Source organism: Diadema antillarum, unplaced genomic scaffold (assembly GCF_040938485.1).
Source record: "Diadema antillarum isolate AM-2024a unplaced genomic scaffold, OU_Dant_1.0 seq00000069_RagTag, whole genome shotgun sequence".
Lineage (NCBI taxonomy): Eukaryota > Metazoa > Echinodermata > Echinoidea > Diadematoida > Diadematidae > Diadema > Diadema antillarum.
This window is the reverse complement of record NW_027271168.1, coordinates 1,391,136-1,416,761: the sequence shown is the minus strand read 5'-3', so window position 1 is coordinate 1,416,761 and position 25,626 is coordinate 1,391,136. Positions and strand designations below refer to the sequence as shown.

At 38.0% G+C, this 25,626-nt stretch overlaps 2 protein-coding genes across 2 annotated transcripts in view; one reads left to right on the top strand and one right to left on the bottom strand.

Moving 5' to 3' along the window:
- The window catches only part of LOC139725988 (arf-GAP with GTPase, ANK repeat and PH domain-containing protein 1-like), a 222,340-nt gene extending 209,575 nt beyond the window's left edge, over positions 1-12,765 (bottom strand). The window contains exon 1 of the mRNA XM_071637071.1: positions 12,445-12,765. Within this exon, the coding sequence (XP_071493172.1) occupies positions 12,445-12,619 (175 nt within the window). The 5' untranslated portion in view covers positions 12,620-12,765. The remainder of the gene's footprint in view (positions 1-12,444) is intronic.
- Positions 12,766-16,083: 3,318 nt separating this feature from the next.
- Positions 16,084-19,457, top strand: LOC139725935 (costars family protein ABRACL-like). The gene is made up of 2 exons (XM_071637018.1): positions 16,084-16,144; positions 18,523-19,457. Exons 1-2 carry the CDS (start codon positions 16,084-16,086, stop codon positions 18,705-18,707), a joined length of 246 nt encoding a protein of 81 aa, XP_071493119.1. The 3' UTR covers positions 18,708-19,457.
- Positions 19,458-25,626: the final 6,169 nt, after the last annotated feature.

Sequence of the window (25,626 nt, the reverse complement as noted above, 5' to 3'; positions counted from 1 at the left end):
AGGGGCCTACATATGAGGTGACTTATTGCTATCAATCAATCATCCAAATGACTACTATGACTATGTAATAACCAATTTAGGTGTTTCGCTATCTCTTTCACTGAAATGGAGCTTAACCCGCATTCTCTCCTTCCTTTTCATTTGAATATCACTTTTTTTTTCTTCAGCAGATACATTTCCTTTTGGGTACTTAGACTATTTCAAAATCTGAACCAACCATGAAGACAGTAATGCAAATCATACATTGTACCATATGACATTCCCTTAGTTTTTATCCATCCATGTCTACCCTGCAGGGTGTCAAAAATGCATTATTCTCATATTTCCTCCACAAATGTATCTGAGCATGACAAGGGAATCATAATAGTGCGCCAAATCAATGCAGGACTCAAAAGCAAATACTTTCAAGGTCTTCTGATTAGGTGGAAAAAAGACAGTGGAGCGAGAAAGACCTTTAAACTTCTCCACATGACAGTGGGTACAGGGATTTGATTCACAATGGCTTTTGGTGTTTGACAACTTGTGTGTCATGACTCTTTGTTGTCAGGTGCTAAAGTCAACCTGCATTTTGTAAGGACGCACACACGCAAGGAGACGCACAAATGTAGTGAGGGGCATGTCTGTATACATCAGTCCTGCCCAGTGAATCCTATCATACAAAATGTATGGTTGTACCTATGCTGTAGCACTGAATTTACACATGATATATACACCAACCCTAAACCTTAACCCATTGAGGAGCTGATTTTGCTATAACACACATTTACCATTAAGATACCTGCCAGAGTATATTCGGGACTAGCCTTCCACGGGTTAAGGAAGAGGTAAATGCAGGTGTCTCCCTGGGCTCTTTATTTCACTATGTGGATTTGAGCAGATAGTCAGTCCTGAGATTATATTACAGGGATGATATTGAGATTTCTATTTTAGGGGGAAGAAAAGGAAATCACAATTTTCATGCAATCTTGATACATGAAATAGCAAAATGTGTACAGCCTTGAATTTTAAAAAAATGATATGAAATCAGATTTAAATCTCCAGAATGAATATCATGTCATGATTATCAAGACTTCAGCTCAGTCTAGTTCACAGAGATCTCAACCTGATGAATACCTCCTACACAGACTGTATTACTCTTGGTACACAGAATATCCCTAGATTATAATACACAATCACTGTAATATTCTCAGAAAGCTTTTGTGCATGAGTGATGACAAATCAGACGAGTTTGACTTAGCCCCCCACGGCTTCCTTGCCAATGGCTCTCAGCAATGGGGGTGGAACAGACAAATTCTAGGAAATTTTTAGTTGAAGTTCGTTGCTGAGGTGGGTGGTAAAAGAAGTTGATTCAGACCGTCAGACAGAGTCAATACAAGTGTATTTGTCACTTTCCTGATGAATTTCCGTACACAGACTCCTCAATATCCCTTGACATTTAGCACTGCGCACAATGACATAATTTAGAGGAAAATATAAGATGATGTTATAATCAGAGTGAAGATCAAAGGCCGGTCCTTGCACAGGATTGGTAGTGTAGTTTGCAGTGTCCGACATCAAGCTGTCCTTTAACAGTTTAGTACTCCTTCTTGCATGAGTTCTCAACAGAACTGGGCTTGTCGCTTTCTTTGCCAAGACAGCTGGCTGGCCCTTGGCATTGAGCCCATCATAATTTTGGAATGAGAATGTATTGTGCAGGTGAATTATTTGCAACACTGTATGCACTCAATATTTGTTGTTACTGTTGTTGTTGTTGTCGTTGTCGTTGTTGTTAATATCATCATCATCATAATTATTTTTATTATCAATATCATCATTATCATTATTATTTTTATTATTATAATTATTATTAACAATAATATCATTAATATTATTATTATTGTTTAGGAAGGAGGGAGGAGGAAGGTTTCATCTCTACTTTAGTACCACTTGATGAATGCATTTTTTTTTCTTCTCTGGAAGGCACAAGTGTGGGAGTTGTCTAGAATCTTCCTATAAAAATTTACATCAATTTGACAATATTCTCTTTACTGTTACAGTATCTCTTAAAATTTGTGGATGACACACAAGCCTCCTTGTTTCTCCTGTGTTTGATGACTAAAGAAACTGTTGTGTCTCACCCTGGTCTGGAAGGTCAGTTTCAATCAGGCCTATACTGCCACTCTCATTGACCAGACACTCCCCATTGTGGTCAGTTTCCTGAGGGGACAAAGCTTTGACTAGACTGCTGGCCCCAAAGCCCCTTTATCTTGCCAAACAATAGCAAGGGTTACACTTATCTCTTCATCCACATCAGTCAGTCCGCAGCGTGTGCGATAATGAGGCACGAACGACAATTTTATTCAGAATCACGTTTACGCAGTTTGTGCCCTTGAGACTGACGAGATTTCGCGATACTTTGCGAGAGTTTTTGCAGAGGTCGCAACAACAGTTTTCATAGCTTTCGCAGTGCATTGTTTGATCCAGGATGGTTAAGTAAGTTATAGAGCTGATTATGCTCATTAATTTGATACCTAATTTCCCTATTTTTGATGTCAATATAGTAGTCCATTTTAGCATCAAAGTAAACGATTATTTTGCCAATGTTCAAGAAGCTTTTAGATCATAGTTTGATGTATTGCTAGTTCCTGACTGGTATTGAAAATAGATCTCCATAATTTCTTCGATTTCACAATCGTGAAACTTGAGCGAGTATGATCAATTAAAAAACGAAGAGGGGCACCATTTTTAAGGTTGTGAATTTTCCTGTTGAAAACAAGGCAAATTATGTTTTCTTACTGGAAGTGGGGTAGTGAATGAACACGCGTGGAATGTGTTGTTGATACCCAGACAATGGTCGTGGACAATGGCCAGGATTGGAATGTTTCATGAGGAATTCAACTATCGCAGCTAGTCTTTGTTCATTCTGAAATATGGTGTGTGCAAGCACATGGAAACATGTGCTTACTTCTTTCATGTGCATGCATTTCACCCTGTGTCAAGAATTCAGACTAGCAGTGCTCGGGGCGATCCACATGAATAATTGATTAAGCATTCATGTGCCTTGCAGCAGAGCTCCGGACAGGTGGCAGCCAGGTCCATTGTTCAGGGTCATTGTAAGTGCACACTCACATACACATCATCGGTTCCTGTGTAAAGTTCAAGTTTTGTACAGAGAGTGAAAATTCGATCACAATCTGGAACCTAACATTTAAAACTCACAGCATTGAGTCAGCAGCCAATGGATACTACGCAATGCGACACGCCGCGTCTTGCGACAGATTTCGACCAATCACAGACCCGGAATTCCGGTGCGAATGCGAGGATAATCTTTTTAAACTCGACGCTAGACATGTCTCTGAATTTTGCTAGTTCCTGACCCGTATTGAAATGAAGATGGGAAAACGTGCCCTTATTGTGATACTATATACCTTAGCGGACATAGTCTTCACCATATTTTAGAGGGGCATGAAAGATTTCAGGTTGATTTTTTGGTGTCAAACGTGAAGGAATATTTTTGAATACAATACCGAACTTCGAGAGGGATTTTGATATTCTTTATTCTTCTTTTCCGTTTATTTGATCATGAGCATATTTGCTTGTGTTTTCTCTTTCAGTCGATACTAAAAGTGTCGAAAACTGACGAGAAATACTCGTTCTACACGGATTTATTCATGACCATGTATCTGCTCATTACGTATGCAAGCACCGCTCAGCCGTGCATACGACTTGAATAAATACGTGAGTTTTCACTCGCGCTGCGGACTGACTGACATGGGCTGTCTTTGGGGGGATCAAAACAAAAGCAGCTTTTCTCATTATATATTTCATCAGAGGGCTTCCTTTTGTGTAACTATTGATTGGGTCAAAGTGGCTTCAGCTTGGAGGAGGAGGTACACATGTACAGTATGTATTCCTACTGCATGCACACAGTCATCTGCAGTATGTCAGTGAATGCAGGACTGTTACCATGAGATGTAAAAAGGCTGAGTGATAAGGAGTGGCTAAGTGAATAATGCCAAGCTACGTGTATAATCCTCCCTACAAGGGACAATTTCCTCGACATCTGACTCCAAACAGTCAAGTGCTCAGTCTGGTCTGAGAGTTACTGTATAGGGCCTACTGTTCAACCTCACCTTGTACACAGCAGTGCTACTGCATTGATTAATCCTCCATATGAGACGATTACACAAGGGGTAATCAAAGTATGATAAGTGTACGCCACGAACACACTCAATTATCAGACAATTTAGAAGTGAGAAAAGCTCCCCTTATAATCCAACAAACATCCCCTTGGGACATCAAATAAATTTCACAATATCCAAATTGTAGATAAACTGGTTTCTCCCCCAATATGGTGCTGAGCATGCAGCAAAGGAAGGTGCACAGCTATAAAGTACACTTCACATGTAGGCCTATAACACCCAAGGACACACCTTGATTTAAATCACAAGAAGGGAGAGTGTGTTTTGCAGTGTGTCAAGAACAATTAACAGTAAGAGGATTACTAGCTGTGAGCCCATGTATCAGCCATCTGGGTTTAGACAGAGTATAAACTTTTTATCCTTTTTGTCAGACACACATCTACATAGTACATGTACCCTGTATGTCATTTCCTTTGTGGCTTCCCAATACACACATACTATGTACATTCATTGGCCACAGCTCATCATTCACAAACATTCCATTGCTAAAAATGTTGTTAATCTATATCAGCCATAGCCCTGGAAATTCAAAGAAGTTCCATTGAAATACTCTATTATTGTTTACTCTACACCAACAGGAAGTGAGGTTAAGAGGAGATCCCTACACACCCTTACTCCTGGCGAGTACTATCAATCTATGGGAGGTTTTTATGGATCACAGAATCTAGTCTATACATGAATGATGCGATTCACTGGGTCATAAAATCCACTAGTGAATCAAACTGTTACAAGCTCAACGTAAACAGCTTACTTCAACATACATGAAAACCATAGTTCTTCTGGAAGACAACTTCAGTCTAACGCCAGATAAACAAGAGAACGTAATGTCAGTGAACCTCAACCTTGGGCGATTTCCTTCATTTACGTGACTGTACGTGATGACCCCTCTCTCTCATACATAAACAAACAATGCTTACATAATACATGAAGCAGGTTTCGAAGAGAATCAAGGGATTTCAACATCCAACATAGATCAAGGGATTGCATTACAAATTATGCATTTTGAAGGCAAAACTTGCATTTTTTTTTATTTTTACAAATGGGGGGGGGGGGGGGAACACACATGATACATGCTACAATGTAAAGTGAGTTTAAGAAAAGAAATAACAAAGACCCTATTTTCTGCTAGTGCCCCAAACTCTGGGATTGTTTTCTCATGGTAATACCATTTAAATATGACATATTTTGCAGTGTTTTTATTTGTGAAATCATTGCAGAATTGCAAACATATTGCTTCCAACATTAAACACAAATGTCAGCTACATCACCAGTAAGGTTGAAAATCAATAATTTTTCTTCCAAAAAGATATACACTTCTGTGCCAAACCGTCAATGTGATGCTCAATCGAGAATTTAACCACTCACAGATATGTCCCAATTTGTGTAATATCTGCAAAAGACATGATACATAGGCCTACATATGGCTTGATTACAGTAGTTCATGCACATATGTGGACTGAATGTGATATTAAGAAACAACAACTTGAGTACAATTATTCCAGTAGGATAGTCCCTACTACATGTACAAAATTGTGTACTTCCCCTCAGAAGTAAAATGTATTTCAAGCACGCTCCCTACATATTTTTGTTGGCCTACACATAAAAAGAGCGGAGCCAGGGAATCTCCTGGCAAGAAATCTCTCCCTCACCTGAAACTGAAACAACTGGTTAACATACCTTGTACTCACTACATAATTTGTAAATATTAAACCACAGACCACATAAAAAAAAAACAGAGCAGCTACAATCATCTTTGCCAGGAATAATTACGAATCCTGTACGAGAGTACAGAAACCAAAGGCAACTGATCCGGAAAGATGTAACGAAGTGTACAATCGGACGAAACATACAAAGAGCTTACTATGGTCAGCACTGGGCGGGGTGTCATCCAACATGACTGGTCATCCAACATTATTGGTCATCTTGGTCACATGACTACCATATCCCTTGTGTAGTTCTTTGTATTGATTTTGTATCCACAATTACTGTACAGGAAAATACAACTGTACAGCTGTATGCATACTGGTAGATTTCTTATATTTGCGTGAAAGAATTGAGTTTTTCTGTTGCAGAAATTACACTATACAAAAGAACAATATGTCTCATACATCATATCATCACAATGATGTAAAATGAATCTCTTTTCTGCCATATACTGTATACGCCGAATATTTAGTGAGGTTTTTATTTTCACGAATTTTGCGAGTCAGGTGCTATTTGCGAAATTACAGACACATGAAAATATTGACTCTGATCCCAAAATGAATGTGACGTACGCGTGTACACTTCTCCGTTCAGTACAGGACTCCACGATCGCGAATTCCACCACTCGCAAAATCGTCGGGAATTCCTGATTCGCAAAAATTTAGACTCACGAAATATATGGCGTATACAGAATATAATTGGTCTAGCAGTGATTATTTGACCACCAGGTGATCTGACACTAGCAGCATACTTTACAAAACTGCCAACAGTTTGCTGTTTTTGGAACACAGGCCATAAAGACTATACTGAATGAATGGACAATGTTTGTTTTTCCCTGCATTTTTTTATTTCTAATGTCTTGATCTGATATCAATGTGCTCCTACAATAATGCCACCTGCATTTTATGACATTATTCAGGGCACTGGCAACTACTTGTACAACTAGGTGCATGGTACTGACCCTTAATTGAGCTCTCCCCAAAAACAATGAAAAACTACAATGTAAATGTGCAAGCAAAGGTGTATTTTTAACTGAAACTACATTCTGTATTCACTACAAATGTTCTAGATATTCAGGCTTCTCTAGTCATCTACCTTTTTTACCTTCATTATTATTTTTTTAAAATAAACTATTAACATTAGCCAGTAAAAGGATTCTAATATCAAATGCACGTCAGTGACAAATAATTGTACACAGTCAGTGTAAATAGTAGTGTGTATACAGCATAACAAGATGGAAGCATGCTAAAACACAGGTAGAGACTCCAACTCTCCCATTTTCGACGGGAGATCTCCCGCCAAAAGCCCATTTTTGCAAAATCTCCTGTTCTCCCGTTTGAGATTTGATTTCTCCCGCCCTGGCTCTGTGTCTCCCGGTGGAAAGGATTTCTTACTTATTGCTATTGTACATTGTATGTTGAAAAAATAAGCCTTAGATAGCACCAAGAGAACATCTAGAACCCTACAGTAGGAACTTCACACACATCAGCTTGGAGTCTCCCGTTTGCTAGGGGTTTCGGGTGGGAGAATCTCCAGATCAGAAGGTGCTTGAGGTCGGAGTCTCTGCACAGGATGGAAATTGGTTCCAGTACATTCATGTGCTGTAATGTAGCCTATAATGAGTTTATAACACACTAACTATCAGCAGAATGAACTCCGATCCTGCATACTTACAAAGGTACGTACAGTACTGTATGTACAAAGTATGGAAGTGCAAAGGTCATAGATAGTTAATAAACCTATACCACATACAGTACTAAACAAAAATGAACTCACACCATGAGGTACACCTTTGTAGGTATGATCAAGGAGCTACTACAGTCTGTAGTACAATAGCTCCTTGATATGATACAGCCCTACAACAAAAAACATGGTACACATACTGTACAATTGTATACAATGATCATTTCATTCTGTAAGTATCTCACAGATGTGCAAATTGTACTTTGAGCTTCTGGAAAATAAATCAGAATAATTCCATGATCATTCTACAAGCTTTGGACCATGCCTGAAAATAAGAGTACTGTTGGCCACCAGCAAGTATTTCTGCTTATATATTAAATGTGATCATGTCATGGGTATGCAAATCAGAATTTACAAATCTAAAAGACACAAGCCTTTAGGGATTTAACAAGTTTGCAAAGGAAGTATTGTACTGCACACAAACATGAATGAAAAGAATTTATTACTATGCTGTGTTAAGATTTTACATAGCTAATAACTCAATACTTGAGCTAAAAAAAAAGAAGAAGAAAAAGACACTAGTATCATTCACAAGTTCCTGACAATTGTGTGCCCCCCCCAAAAAAAACCAAACAAACAAACAAACAAACAAACAAACAAACAAAGGCTGGATTTTGCAAGATGCATTCAGCATATTACAATTAACTGTTCTATGTATGTACGGTAGTTTTATTGAGCTAAAAAAGAATCATTTGCATTATCTAATTCCACAGCTTTACAACAGCCCCATAATTGATCCATATTTAATTCCTATTACTACTGCAAGAAACAGCTGGTTATCTACTCTTCTAGTGAAGGAGACATGGGTCCTTTACTTTCCTCTGCACCTGATGTCTCAAGACCCAATGAATTTTTTTTTTTTTTTCCAGCAGAACACTCTTCATGATCCACGAGGTATGGTGGTAAATGAAATTTCCATCTTCGACGGACGCTGTACTTCTGAAGTAAGGATACTTGTTGCCTACTCAAGTTTCCGAAGCCTGCAGTTTGGATGCAGTCCAGACTCACTCATATGATCGAAGTCTGAATATGAGAGTCCAACTCCAAGCCAAATGATCCCCAAGTGCCCCTCAACAGTACATGCCCACGTAATTATGTACACAGATGTATACAGACAGACACACACATACAGTGTGGGCATGAACATAAAAACAGTCACACACATACACAGAAAAGCATTGATAAAGTCATATGCTGGATCACAAAATCTACCAATCAAACTGATAATTTGATCACAATATTACCTAAGCTCATACTGTATCATAATCTAATTCATTGAATCTTACAACAAAAGCATTGTGCAGTGTAACATATTATTTCTTTTCTGATCCTGTTACATAGAAGATGTGGTATTTCTAAAGATCAATACACAGCCTGAAGATTCCAGATATGCTACAAATAATATTCACAACCCATGCTTCTTTTTTGTACAGCTGACATAATCCTGATGATCATGAGTTGTGGCAGGCATGGCAATTCGGTGTCGTTACATTAACCCCAGGGCCTCACTTAGGGATTGCTCATCGTGCCATGTATGAATGTATCCAGAGGGCTTGCTGCATATTGTAATGTACTGCATCGTGTACAAAGAGGCTTCGAGTAGTCCCATGCATCGCATGGTATGACTACGTATGAATCTTGACCGAGGCCGGTCACTCAAAGGGACATTTAAAAGGACATCTTGACCTGGAGGGAAAATGTAAGGCAGCTATAGAGTGTGAGTGAAATCCAACAATCTTAGCCTTGTAGTGCACTGAAATACATTCTCATGTACTGTAGGAACCTACCCATCATAAATGCAGGAAAAACATAAATGATATAATATATACACAAGTTTGTAATATACGCTGGAAATCTTTTTGCACCCCACATTCATGTAAAACAATTTCTTTTTTTCAATACCAGGTGCCTTTGAAAACATACCATGCAAATATTGAATACCAGGTACATGACTGTTGGTGTTACAATTTGTGTGAATGTCTTAACCACTGAAGACTACAAATTTGATAATCAGACAGGTGTCTAGATGGGAAATGTGTGATCTACAAAGTTGTAGCAAAATCAGTTCGTCCTCAACATTTAAAAAAAAAAAAGGGGGGGGGGGGAATCCCCAAGCCCATAAGACACAAAATTCATCATGTATCATGTACAATGAGGAGTACATGGGTGCAAATCTTTATATTCCCATCTATGGATTACATTTGTATGTTAAAGAAGGCATTGCATAGCACAGTATTTAAAAGTACAATGCATCTAGATATTTAGGTGATAATCTTATCCCACTACAGGGCAAAGGCCATTGTATTATCAAGCATTGAAGAAAACTTACAAATCACATACAATGTAGAATATCTTTCTTTTCAAAATGAAAATATGGCCACTCCAGATGAAATTTCCTCCTGTATGCACATAGTACCTGTATATGCAAGTGTGCCAGAACGTGTATCAACATGAGAACACTTTTTCTGTACTAGGCTACATGTACATGTAGTCTGTCATCAGTTTACCATAAAATTTAGTAAAATGTATGCACATCCTCAGATATAAGTAGAGAGTTAAAGTTTAAAGAAATGCCAGCTGCCAGTAAGTTACTTTGGTTGAGTAAGACTTATAAGAAGATGTGTTAGATAATGATAAAGTTTAAATAGGCAAAGGTTCTGCTTAGACTGTATCCAATTAATTTTATCTTTGCTGTATCCACATTTGTTTATCATCTGTTTGATAACCAGAATTGATATTAACATTCATCTCATCATTCCATACTCGTTATCATAAACAGCAGCTGTGTAATGTGTTTCTTTCTTCTCCATTGCTACTTTTTCTATTTGCAGGGGTACTTCCAGGGTGCATAGTAACCAATTCTGTACTATGCCATCACACAATGTACAATTTTGTATCGTACACAATGTACTGTACACAATGTACTGTACACTGTAGCTAAAAAAACATGCAGAATATTTAATATGCCATCTATTCTGACACAAAGTACATCTCAACAGACATACTTTACACATATTTTGGCATACAGTTGAATAAATGCATCACAATATTTGGAATTACTACAAAGTACCAGATCTGTGCTTTGTTCGATTGTTAATGTTAAGTTTATTAAATCACTTTTAATGTAAACTTGTACAATGTATTTATGTTAATCAAAATCAAACAGGTTTCAAGTTGAGTCAAGATCTAGATCTCTATAGAGTCTAGGATGAAGATGCATTATCATGCTCAAACAAGGATGTTATACAGAAAATGTCTGTTTAGAAGAGTTTTATTTATAACACTTTTTGACTGTGGTGGTTCTCCTCTGGCCTACAAAACAGACAGAATCGTCCCATCTACTGTAAAAGAGGAAATTTTTGTGGTGTTGAAATTTTCGCGCATTTTGCGCAACCAGAAGCTAGCGCGAAAATAAAAGTACATGAATATTTTTGCGTGCCATATGTTCCAGTAGGTGAACGTTGATGTCTTGATTCTGCGGAATTAAAAACACGCGAAACTCTTCTTACCCGGCCAAGCGCGAAAAATTAGTCGCGTGAAAATATCCACTTTTACAATAGTCACCGCAAATGAGTGATTTCAAGCGAGGCTTGACCACTGCCCACTATATGTTCTGTGTTCATTGCTAAAAAATAAATACAGTCCTTGCTGGCTTGACAAATATAAACATGACATACACGTACTAGAGTTCTAAATACATTTGTACAGTGCGTGGACAAGCTTTATGAAATATCCAAGATTTACAAATACAATGCAGATCATCTGGGTGGAATTTTCAAGGAAAGTGACACAGCTACCACTCCAGCTCCTCAACACCCTTGTAAATGTATACATTGTAACTGATCCTTGGTGAAAAATGAATCTGTTCCTGGGCGTTAGCAAATCACAATCACTTCCATAGGCAGAGCACCCCAAGATCAGGCTGGGGAGACTTTGGTCTATATGGAAACAAGAGGGATTCTGCGGAGCCAGACATAATTTCTGCAAAACACATTCTGACGATACAGACTGATCTTCCAGTCATACAAGAATATAATTACTATGAGACCTAGCATAATAATGAGTGCACTTTCTTTCTTAGACTGATACAAACAAAACATTAATTCTAATTAGCCTTGCCAGCAAAAATAAATCAAAAAGGATAAAGACAAACAAAAAGCATATTATGCTCCCATTAAACGTTAGTGTCTCAATCCTTTCAAGAGCTCCTACTACGATTGACCGAAAGCTCGGTCTGTATCTGGTCGTCGAGGATATGTTCTACGGAGACTGCGTCTGGCTTCACGGATCTCCGGAGGAGAAACGTCAAAAAAAAAAATAAAAGACTCCTCCGGACAGACGGATCTTTCTGTCTACTACTACGATTACTACGAGGCTTCTATTTTGCCCTATCTTGTTCTACAATTTTAATTGTTGATGTAACCTTGTTACTATTACTAGTAACGGCTAGAGATAGTAGTACTACTACTAGTTTTGAGTTGAAAACAACTCCATGAATTATATGAATGCAATTTACAAATTCATGTGGAAATAGAAATAGAACATCTGGGTCGTCTAGATCCCTAACTTTTAAGAGGTTAGCAGGAGAGTTGATTTTAGAAATCTAATTTACACGTCAAGATCACATGCCGACATGTAACTTAAATAAATTCAAATTTACATCTGGTTTCTCTTGGTTTTATACTGTAGATCTACATTAGATACCTCTAAATTCAGCAGTGTCTTTGTAGTGAGTTCATAAAATCCCCATCACACATTCGTTTGTTGTTTATATTCTCGAATTCCCCCGTGTTCACACATTCTTCTTCTACCTTACCTTCAATGCACACGACATGCTCCCGTAGCTGATCTTGCAGACACGGGTCCTCTACTTGCTCCAGCAGATCGTAAATCGCGTAGATGTGGGGGTGGACGCTCTCAAATCGCTGGATTTCTTCCCGAATAGCTCGGGAATTTAAAAGTTCCAAGTTGTGGACATTCATCATATTCATGGTAACATCTCCTCTTGACTGTCAGGTACAGGAATAATCCATTCACGGAAATGGCAACGTTAAAACAATGGAATTCGTGCAGTTTCTACCGTCAAGTGGCGCACATAGCTTATGAGAATGATAGGAACAAATCCTTTGCTATGCTCCTGCTCTGGATCTCGATCCTATCGTATTGCATGCATGCACATCACCAGTGTGTGTTGATGGTGGGTGCGATGGTGGTGGTACGTGGGTGCATGGATGTGGGATGGCCTCAGTGCACGGCGCTAACCGTGTGTGTGTGTATTGTCCGTTGCGATAATACAGAAAATAACGGGCGATTCAACAACATGTGCATACATTCGTATAAGGCTCAAACGCACAGGATCGTGAATGCCTGTGTGTCGTGCGTGTGTGTATTTGTGTGTAATAGATTGACTTCGCTGAGTCTGTGGAGTTGACAGGCTAGTCACGTAATATCAATGTCTTCCAATGTATGACTCACTTGGAGCCAGCAAATGAGATCAGCTGAGAGAAAACCCGGAAGTGTTCAACACACGCGGATTCTCTCACGGGTTCCTGCCACACATACATAAACACCGTAAGCAGACCAGTATCTAGAGGGGTGTCTTTCGCAGTCTTGTCGATCGTTTGATTGAATTGTGCAGTACTGAAAGTCGAACAAGCAGTTTGAAGTCAACGCTTTCCCTTGTTTTGATGCCTATTCGGTAGTCGCAGCAAAAGTGAGTATACTGTTAGTGTTACATGTTCCTACGTCAAGTCATGATTCAATGTATCGTTTGACTTACTTTTTAGTAACTGCGCGAGGCGCGTGAAAGTAGGTGGGGTGGGATCCTCAATGTCAATGATTATTGATAGTACAATAGAACGAGAGGAGCGAGCGAGAGTGCCGGTAAAGATAATGGCTCATCGATCATCCATACTGATAATATTGATAATGAAGGAGACGTGGTAAATATATCTCACTTTCTATTGTGCTCATATTCATCTATGTTCGTAATATTCTAACTGCAACCGGGCTCCCACATCCTACCACACTGCCACAGTATAATTAATTGTGTGAAGGAGCGCCCCGGGCCGGGTTATATTCCAACTACTACACAGTACTATGGCAACAGGGCATTGCCATACTGCATAGCTGTAGTAAACTTAGATCCTAACCGTTAGTTGTAGTCATCTCTGACTTTTATAGTTGACTGTTTGTGAAGTCTGCAAACTAAACTTGTCTGAGTTGAGCCTATATTGGCTATAATTTCATGAGGTAGATAAAAAGGCAATGTCATCCCTGGCCTAACCCTGAGCCCGGGGCACTCCTTCACACAGTTTCGCGTTTGGACTGATCGCAGTTATCCCTGGTCCTGCTTTCTTCAACAGTTGCAGTGTTGTTATGGTCCCCAGTCCAAAAGCTTGGTAAGACTTCCTTACATGTCCCCACCCCCCCCCCAACACACACACACACACAACTCACGTTGCACTGAGTGATAGCCCACCACTTGCCTAATGCATGTGGGACTGTGAGTGCGTGTATCCATGTAAAAGCTAGCAAGGGTATGGTGGTGTAGAAAGGGATGGCAAAACTAGTACGGGGGAGGGGGAATGTCAGGCGTGTCTTCACAGTTACGAAATTGAAAGTTATGGTCCATAGAAGATCGATATCATTTGATTTATCATCCGTTTTCACCACTCTGTAGATTAAGGTGTTTCATTTCCCCCATACAGTGTAGCTCCATGGCCTTTTTCCAGGTTGCCTGGTCTGTTATATACATCTCCTTGGATGGGATGAGATATTTCAATGTCTTGCAGGATTTCCCCATGGTCTTGACCCAGACAAAGAAGCTTGAATTTATGAAGATAGCTTGGATCTAGTCCACAAATTATCCAAATTTCGACAGATCAAAAATACTAACAGATCTGTGAGCGTAATGATGAATGTAATGCTTGCACACATATGTGCAGGGTACACCTTCCAGTACTTAGGCTTGTTTTCATGCATGGATTAAAATGTATTTGTTGTACTTTATCTTTACCTTTACAAAAGATACTGGAAGATTGTGCTGTGTGACAGCAGTCCGGCTTCCAACTCCATCCTCTTCAGTTTGTCACTATCATCATCTCACCTTGGTTGGTGGGTAGTTTCTTGTCCAGTCCAAAAAGGGAGAATTTGTAATTACTGCACATGATCAGAGAACAGAGTTGCCTATTAGGAATACATTGTAGGTAGACAGGAATCATTGGTCTTCCTAGTGCCAATCCAGCGTAGTTTTGAAAGCATCAATAGATGGAGCTTCCACTACGCATTATTAGCCGGGGAATTTCGGTCATCTTTTACTCTAGGAGTGAATGTATCCTTCTTAAATTTGTTTTACATCTCAGCTTAGAAAGTTTGTACAGGTCTGTGGTCTCTTATAGTTGTATCTGCCCTGGTACAAAGAAGTCATCAGGGTCTATTCTGTCATATTCATGGATGATCTTGGACACCTGGATCATCTCCTCTCCACCTTCAGTACCGGGACTCAAGGGATGGAAGGTTCAGGAGCTTAAGCCTTTCTGTATAAGGCAGGTATCTCAGAGAGGGGATCATCCTAGTTGCTCTATCTTGCACTCTCTCTACTGCCTTGATGTCCGAAGTGTAATGGGGAGACCAGACTGCATTACTCAAGGAGGGGTCGTACTAATCCTTTGTACAGTCTGGTGATGGTGGACATGTCGTGACATTGATACAACGTAGGTACGCCTGATGCTTATGAGGACTTTGTAGGCCATACTAACTGCATCCCATTCATAGACATGCATGCTACTGCCATGTTGGTGGAACTTCAAGTTGGCATGTATGAGTGGTCACCCCCAGGTCTTTTTGCTTCTCTGCTGTAGTCAGGGCTGCACCTCCTAGTGTGTAAGATCCCTCAAGGTTTCTACATCCAAAATATAGAACACTGCATTCTTTGGATTAAAAACTCAGTTTCCACACTGAGGACCATTCTGTAAGGAACTACAGGTCAGCTTGCAATCTTTGCCGATGTTCTGGGAGGAAGGCACAGGAGACAACTTTTGTATCATCATCTGTCCACATGAAGTACTGTACCTTTGTGACTTTGGGCTGGAGAGATCAGGGGACCATTTCATGAAGGAACTTGTCGGATAAAATATCTGACAAGTCAATTATATCCGACAAGTTTTGAGAAGTTCTTTAGTCTGATTGGCTGATTTCTCTGAACTTGTCGGATATAATTGACTTGTTGGACATTTTATCCGACAAGTTCCTTCATGAAACGCCCCCCAGATGCATGACTGAGTTGTTCCATACTGATTTTAGCCTCAGGAGAGGTCATTGAAATATTTAACACACTTATATGCACACACAACATACACCTACACAAACACACAGATAGACAAAAGTACCACAGTAGTGCATGTGGTGTAACAAAGTTGTTCTGTTGGTCTTTTTATCTTGAGGTTGTACAGTCATGGATGTGGAACATGAGGTGAGCCTGCTCATAGAGGAAATAAAGAGACTTGGTCAGCCAGGTGAGTCCAGTGACCATGTCATTATGTCAAAGATTCTCACACAAGTGTGCTGCTCAAATAGAAATGAAAAATGATTAATGTAATGCAAATGTAATGTAGAACTTCCAAAGTCTGTCGAGGAGGTGTTCACAAGTTCAAATGACAGCTTTTGTTCTTTTTTAATTTTTTTTTTTTTTTTTTGGGGGGGAGGGGTATTAAGTGGGAGAAATAAGCTGTTTTTTGTTGCTGTTGTTGACAGTGACAGTAATCAATGTTTGAATATTCTGTGTTATATTGTATTACTGGATAATTCACATGATAATGACTGATGCAACTCCTAAACATAAGAGTTTGCAACAGGAAAGCCCCTGTAATGATGAACGATGCTAAACAGAATTATTAAAAACAGAACACATGAAATCCAAAGAACAGTTCTTTCATTGGCTAATCTCAGGAAATTTGCACACTCAATAGATTAACTTTTATCCTTCCCAAGAGTGATCCATTGCAATCTTTTAAGTGTGTGGTAGATGCGTGAGGCCATAACATTGGTTGAGATTGGCTAATTGGCCAAAGATCAAATACAGTCACTTTTTCCATCGTGGTATTGACAGGTGCAGAAAAAAAGTTTTATATTATTTTTCTTCCATAAAATCTACTTGCTTATTTCAGCTAATATCTCAGTTGATGGTTTTTATAAGCAGCATAGCTGTTTTGTTAGCATTTTTTCCCTCCAGAGAGGAGGATGTCCCATATAGTAAGACTGAAAACCAGAAGTTACCATCACAATAAAGTCGTTGTACTGCCCGTGTAGTGGTGATAGATATATTGTGTAGTCATACAGGTATTAAATTGGGAATCCTCCCTCCACCCCCCCCCCCCCCCCTCCCCAAGAAGAAGAAGAAGAAGAAGAAGAAGAAGAAAACTTTGTTCTTCAATTGGCATGGCATTGTGACATCACAACAAACATGAGAATTTGTTTTGCTGTCACTTGCCACAACTGTGTCTCTAGTAAAGTCTGGGATATGAAACACAGGAGAATCTTGATTGAGAATTTGTCATGCCTTTTTATCATAACTTATCCTTGGGCCTCTTACGATAATGTGAAAACCAAGTAGACCTACATGTGTGTCAGCTTTAACACCAGTTGGAAGTTATTATATTTGCAACATCAATTGACAAATAGTACAAACTCGTTAATCTTCATAAATGTCGGCCCTGCATACATAATTGAATTTTTCCAAAACCAAAACCTTGCAGGAAGTCATTTGGTTTCGACAGAGAAACTACAATTCATTTTGACAGCGTAGTTTTGGAGCTAAATAGAAGTTAGTTTAGTAAGAATAATAAGAATATTAATGACATACATGTAGTCTTGCAAGGTAAAGTAGGCTATCATGATCTAACAAAACTTCATTTATCACCCAGCACTGTCAGATTTATAGTGGTTCTGAATAGAGTAAACTGCCAGTATTGGCAAGTAAAAACTGAGATGATCGCACTTCATTTAAAATCACATTTTGTAAGTGGTACTTAGCATAATGTATCCTTGAACACTACATGGGATGTTAACTTCCAGTCAATCATTTTCTCTGGGATGAAAGTGGAAGGATTTGCTGTCAGTTGTCACCACTTATCGTTAATGAAACAGAAATCAAAACATTGCACTCCCGTTATAACAAACAGGGTTAAAACGAAATTATTGTTACAACGAAGTGAAAATTCACATCCCCAAATTATCATCTACATGTCTTTGTATATTTTACTCTGGCTGTATCAAAATTTTGATTTAATGAAATAAAACTGCTGGTCCTGATGACTTCGTTATAACAGGAGTCGCCTGTATTGACTTCAATATGCTAAACTCTTTTCGGTCAAATTATTACAGTGAAAACCAGTATAAAAACCTGGAAGGTTTGGATTCAAGACTACTCTACATCTACATGTATATTGTATGTATGATCATAGTTTAGTTGTTTGTGTTGAAAAGTGTTTACATTTCTCTCATTTTAATTAGATGAAAGAAACTATATCACGTTAGCAATCAAAACTAAACATGAAAACAACTGTATGGCTAGCATTAGCAGTTCACATTAACATTTGTGTGTTGTGTTTAAGTGTGTGTGTGTATCCAAAGTATACAGTGTGGGATTGGACACACAATTACCAAACGTACTTGTTGAGAACATAATAACAAATATACCTGCCAAATTTAGTTGTGATCATCCATGATCAACAGCCAAGATCGTCTCTAGGAGGCTCTTTACAACCCTACCCAGGTTTTTTGTTTGTTTGTTTGTTTGTTTTAGCCTCCTCTTTTTAGGGTAAATGGTAATGTGCATCATGATTATGTTTTTAATGAAGAGTGATCATGCTTTTAACACATTAATCCTCTGCAGGTCCTGATGGGAAGATTACCGTAAAGTTTGGAGTGCTCTTCGCGGATGACAGATGTGCGAACATCTTCGAGGCTCTCGTCGGTACTCTCAGAGCGGCCAAGAGGAAGAAGAAGATTACTTACCAGGGAGAGTTACTACTACAAGGGGCCCACGACAATGTTGATGTAGTCCTTTTAGAAGAGTAACTTCAAACATTAGAGATCGGGATGGTCCGGAGAATGAGTTTTATACCAATGCATTTTTAAGAGTATATTATTTATCAACAAATGAAATAAAGTTATAGCTCTAGCTTTACATTGCAGTAGTCTCTTGTGACGGGTCGTTTGACTCTCTGCCATTCGATCAGCTGGAACTATTTGTGTCCCTTGCAATTATTTCCACTCCCAAATGTTTAATTTCAGTTTCTCTACCAGACAAATATGACAGTATATACTGTGAATGTCCAGCAGAGTAATGCTTCCATAGTGAATCCTACCTCTGAAAGTCTGCAAATGGAATTTTGAATTTTATAAATGATGGCAATGACTCTCTAATGACAATTTGATCTTCCATGTAACAAAATATATAATATTCTGGCATTCTTTATGTGCTTGTGAAATTACATGACCACCAGATTGTGTAAAATTTTCCAAAGTTGCATTATGCACATAATTTACTCCAATACGGCATGAAGAATACATCCTTTGTGTATTTTTTTTCATGAAAATTCTGTCTAAGCTGCCAATATGAACGTATGGCTAATCTCGCAGCTTGAGTACTTTTCTAGAGTCACCATCGACAGTCTTTGCTATACAAACGCTGCTTGGTTGTTTCAGCTACAACTGTACATGTGTCAGTCACAAGTCACTGCATTGGGTATTCATTAGTTGCTAGTATTTGTCTCAAAGATTTCTTCCTTGTCTTTAAATTACATGTAATTTTGCATCGTGAAGAAAGTGTGCAGAGTATGAAAAGCAGAGGTTGAAAAACATCACTTTTTTTTTTGCACCAGTGACCTTTAAATGTCCATGCACAAGTTTAGTCTTTGTTCAGTCATGTGTATATGTGTTGATTCATTTCAAATGCTGATGTGTCCAACAAGTTAGAATGAGTACTATCAATCTGACTGTTCATGATGTGCCAATTCACATTTTTTCATCATTCTCATCCATCTTGCATGACTGTGATGCTATATTATGCTCTTGTGAACATTCCAAGAATGATCAGGACTTGTGTACGGAGTACCTTTAGAATTAGTGTCTTAGAAATAAAGGTTTTTTTCTGAGTCTCGTCTGTTTCTCAGTGACAAATTTATGCGCAATTCATGTCTAACTCAAAGCAATATTTGTTTTTAGTTTCTTGTTTCGTTGTGCTATTTTAGGTTTACCTTTTTGTGTAATATTCTTACATTTCTGATATTGGCATATATTTTAGATTTTATAGTTTGTGACAATTATTATCAAGTACGGTGAAAGTGGGATAGTTTTTCCATTACAAAGTTATTGATTCTCCTTATTACAGCAATGCAGTGATGTGTTGTTTTAATCTACCCATTCCAGCACCTTTTCTCTTGTGACCTTGATGGACTATTGTCACATCTTTTTTAGCAATATTTCTAAATTGTGTTAGTCATCATCAATTTCAGGCAGTCTGACCATGACGCTGCAAGAGAGTAGCTCCATTGTCTGACTCACCACTGACCTCTGAATATTTGACTGATGATAATTTCACACCTTGATTTTCTTGAGCAATATCACATATGAATAGCTACTTCACTTTACTTTACTACTAAGTTTAAGATGACATTGACTTTTGAAACTACAGTCGTATTTTTATAAGGTCTGTGTCTTGATATGGATTACTCTTGCTGAAATCTTGTTATTTCTGAAGAATGCACATTAAAGATCCATTAAGATATAAATATTCAATATCACAAATGTTTACCAAGAAGCCAGCTTTTATATCAGTAACAGTGGCTCACTGGGTAGTACTTTGTAATTATTCTGGACCAAAATTTTAGCTGTGATTTGCCTAAAATTTTTGACTTAACTACCAGTACATAATCAATCGCCTTGTAATCTCTTTGTGATTGACATCTTGTCTTCCCAGTAGCATCAAATTTGCTGACATTGGAAGCTACAACAAACTCGATTTTCTGTGTTTGACTACCAGGTAATTAAAAAGACCAACTTTGTGTGTGAAAACTATGTTGTAACTAGAGGCAGAAAGAAATTATTTATTGTCTCCTGTCTATGAATTGCATGTTTCAGTACATGAAACCTCTAGAACGCTTCTGACTGCGCAGGAATTTGAAGATTTGTTAGCAAAGCAATACATTTTTTATCTTGCTTAGAGTCATTTATGAGGCAGAAATGAGTGAAACTATTGACATTTTGTGTGCTTGAGGATTAGACATTACTTTGATATGAGAGAAGAATTTTAGTCAAATTTTGAGGGACAAAATAAAGAGCTTAAGAAACTTTAACAATCTCAAGAAAACTGCATTGTTTCGTGTTGTATCTTTTGTTTTGCCTGCTCAGATGTAACATGAACACCCAAGTATTTGTGTGTGTGTGTGTGTGTGTGTGTGTGTGTGTGTGTGTTGGGGGGGGGGTGACTGTGTAGTCATGCATGCACCATCCCAGGAATACACTCTTTTCGTCAAAACACATATGCTATCCATTAATAACTAATTTGCTCTGGAGATTCAACAAGAAAAAGAGAGAGAAGAAGAAGGAGAGATAGAGAAAAAGAAAGATTGATAGATAGAGAAGACAGGGAGGGGATTATTTCAAATATCTTTTGCAACAGGTCTACTTTTGATTTCAAGCATATGACATTCATGGAATCGCATACACTTACAATGTGCAGCAAGGTTGCTTCAGACATTCTGTAATCGTTTTTTGATATTTTTGACATGCCTACAAGAACAGTAAAAGGGTAAATGAATAAAAAGAGGGAAGTAGAAAGGTACTATACAGATCATTTTAAAGGGTGTAATAGATTTCCAATTTATTTCATCAATCAAACGAGCATACAATTCCAGCCATTCATATACCAAATGATTGCCACGGAAATGTCTGAACTTCTAGAGATATATACAGTTGTACATTGTAATTGGCATGTTAAATAACTGTTGATGTATACAATTTTGATTAATTTTGATTCAAAGTTGATTTCTCTAAAGGACAAGTCCACTTTCATATACATAAGGTTTGAGAGAATGCAGCAATATTAGTAGAACACATCAGTGAAAGTTTGAGGAAAATTGGACAATGCGTTCAAAAGTTACGAATATTTCAAGTATCTGTGCAGTCACTGCTGGAAGAGAAGACTACTACAGTGTATGATGTCACATGCATACAATTATATAAGGAAAATAAAAAGAGAATTTCACAAAACTTTACTTTTTGAATAAAGTGCACAGTTCTTCGACTTGCTACTGACGTATGTTAAGGGTAATATTATTCCCCCTGCCTTCTGAAAGAGAGAAGTCGAGTGTTCTTACGTTATGCGAGAAAAATGGAAATACACTGTATGTTTAATTTTCTTTATTCTTTCTTTATATCGTTGTACTCGTGTGACATCACAAGCTATAGTAGTCTTTTCATCCAGCTGTGACTGAGCAGAAACTTCAACAATTCATAACTTTTTAACGGATTGTCCGATTTTGCTCAAACTCTCACTGTTGTGTTCTACTAACATTGTTGCATTCACTCAACCCAAATGTCTATGAAGGTGAACTTGTCCTTTAAATGCACACAGTGCACTACAGATTCACCACTCTCTGTATAGCATGCAAGCAGCTTCCAGTGCAAACATGAATGAAGCTATCACGTCAGTATACACATTCATAATCAAATACCATAGCCTGCTGAAAATACATATTCAAATATATTACCTTTGACATTGAACATTTGTGCACGAAGACATACCAAAATGTAGTACTAATCGGATGATATGTCAGAATTTAAACAGTATGCATTTTGAAGTATTCCTAAGAACGTTTGCAATGTTTCGATATCATCATCTGTGACTAGCACAAAGAACATTACAATACTAAAGTTGCAGCTCTTGTTAGTAGGTACGAAAGTAGAGAAGATGCTGTAATTTCATATACCTCATACATTCTGCAAACATATTCAAACAAATTTGGACTAATGAGATAATTACCCTACAGTTCAAATTTGCTAATGAGAATTTCAGTGACAGCAGGAGAGACAAGTGTCATCCCTTTACAAGAACCAATATTGGTACTGATATTCTTTGTTGGATACACATTGCATTTGTGCTACTTTTAGCATATTGTTAACTTTCACAAATATCGGTTGACTTCAACATTTTTGTAAAAATGAAACGATCATGAAATGTATGGCGGACACAGCATCCAGTATGTCACCTGATGCATATCACATTGAAAACATCCTGCTTTTAAAAAGTTTACTGTTTCTTAATCATATAATTTGGATTAAAATTGTCTATTGTCCATAACAAAGCCATTCCATTCCACAGGTTGCCCTCCTAGCAAAGATAATTTGAACAATTATCATATAAAACAAATCTATCTCATGTTGCATAAAACCTTTTTACATGAGAAAAACTCTGGTTAGCACTTAAAACTCGGGTAAGTATGATTCTGCTATTGACTTCAACACAGGAAAAAATAAATCTGATAAATAGTAACATCACAAGTGTTCTTGGGTGAAAGGTCTAAGTAACAGGTGCCTGGTAAGAGAGAGAGAGGGATAAACCTAATTTTTACTTTTGACAGAAAATATATCAGTGTTAAAGGTGCATGGTCCCGGTGTTTTAGTCAAATGCGTAAGCGGTAGCGAGGCGCAAGTTTCCTATAGAGACCTACGCTATTGACTCCTCTTTAGCGCTTACGCTTTGGCCCACTTCCACGAGTCCGAAGAAGTCCGATTCACTGTAGTCAATGGTCCGATCACAGTTCTGCTCATGATTCGGCTGAGGGGGATGACACCTTTAGCAAACTTCTTTTGTGATGTCATAATAACAAGCACATAAGCACGCAACCTGGCATTAATACAGGCTGCGCGATGCGCAGAGAAGACAACGAAGGCAATGCTACTTAGCAACACCTACGCACTTTACTCTTGATGACAGCTCAACTTCAGTAATCTTCGTATCAATGCGAATGATCGGCAGTATCATCAACAGCGCCCTCTACACTACCGGGACTATGCACCTTTAAGTATCATTTCTTCCAATAGATATACTTTTGTATAATCTACATCATTGCTTGATACTTGACCTCACTGCATATTTTTTTTACATGAAATGCAAAAAAAAAAATGTAGTGCTTATTGCAGTAATTTCAGTGTGGACAGATCTTTTTTTTTTTCAAACTTGAATGCATATTTACGATACTTTGGGGCACATGTTAGTACAACCAAATCTGCTGTCTCCATGTCTGTTATCATACGTCATTAAACAGTGATGCAGTGAACAAAATACACATACTACGTACTCATTATCAACATTAAACAACTGAGTCAAATGCTTGGATTAAAGGTCCATGCTTTACTAATTCATTTATTTTGATAGGAGTGATGTTTGACTTTTTTATCATAGTTTTGACTGAAACTTCACATGCAACTTGATTCTACTTTGGCTACAATTACAGTGAAAGAGACTTTACACCAGTCACATAGTTGTGTTTTGAAAGCACTACACTATCTAACACTCAATATCATGAGAATACAAGTTTGCAGAACCAACCTACTGTATGTAATAAGCCAGTTCGGGGTTCCACTTTGCACATGAGCAGAAAAAGGTCTTTCATATCAACAGGGCATGTTGGTTTTTAAATTCACTGAGCTAAGCATCCGGGATGTAATACAGTAATCATTCATGTAGCCTTATAAATGGTGTTTGCCAGCACATCCGCCAGACAGCAAAAGTGGTATTTGGCAATATCAATAGAAAGAGATTGTTTAATACATTCACTGCAAAATGACATGGATGCTTTCCCAAGTGTTAACTAATGGACCATTCCAGTGACCTGGTCTAAACAAGTTCATCCATTGTTTGAACATGATTGATGAATTCCATAAATTGTTACATCGGCCAAGCCTACGCATTATGTCACTTTGAAAACGAGTGAAGTGCCTAACCAACTAAGAAAAACAATAGATCATTTGTACCCATATGCACGTGAGCCAACTCCAAACTGACTTATTTTCATACATTTGATAAACTCTTACTGTCTTTGTTTTTTTGTTTTGTTTTTCAATACAAACTGATTGCAGGTCTTTCCTATGCATGATTTGCATCAGAGATGATTTACAGCCATTTTGCAAATACAACAATAACTGCATACTGGCAAGTTTATACACCCAGCAGTTGTACATTCAAAATTCGTCAGGAAAGTCCTTTTGTTGCTGACACAATTTGCATGTATCTAGTTTCATGTTAAAAACAACAACAAAATGTTTACACTTAAAAACAAAACTTTAAAAAACCCCAAACTGCTTGTCATTGAGATGCGTAAGCATGATGCACTATTGCTTGTAATAAACTCTGAGTTTAAACATTGGGTAGATACCATCATAATATGAGTTGAAAAACGACACCATCAATTTTTGTGCTACCAGGCAACTGAAAAATCCAACCAGCACTCTCCATTTCATGGTTTAAAGTACTAGTCTTCATGAATGCAATCAAGGCATATGAATTGATGCACCGAGTTGCCTTGTTGCCATGGTAACAACATCACTTCTTGTCTCCCATCCTACACATATAGCCTTAGCTTACATGATTACCTTTTTAAGATTCCTTGCTTGATATCAAGATGGGATTCTCATAACACTCATTATATGATTAAGACATAAGGTGGCTTTCAATAATAAAAAGAAACCAACAGTGGCATGTTTTATTGCTACTTGTAGCCTTATTTTGCAAAATAACCAGTACAGGAAATAGAAAGAAGGTATAAAGAGGCCCACAATAAAGCAACATGGACTCTCATGTGACAGCAAATCAAAAAATTCAATAAATGGTGCCATAATGATAGTTGCCTTAAAAAGTGTGGCGGGGGGGGGGGGGGGGGGGGTTCAATTACCTTGTGGCTATTGGAAGACATAGCAATTACTTAGAGGAAAT

Excerpts from the sequence above, each read along its gene's own strand:
- LOC139725935 (XM_071637018.1), top strand. The coding sequence starts at position 16,084 with ATGGATGTGGAACATGAGGTGAGCCTGCTCATAGAGGAAATAAAGAGA. Across the intron at positions 16,145-18,522 it reads AAAGAGACTTGGTCAGCCAG|GTCCTGATGGGAAGATTACC; the intron begins GTGAGTCCAGTG and ends AATCCTCTGCAG.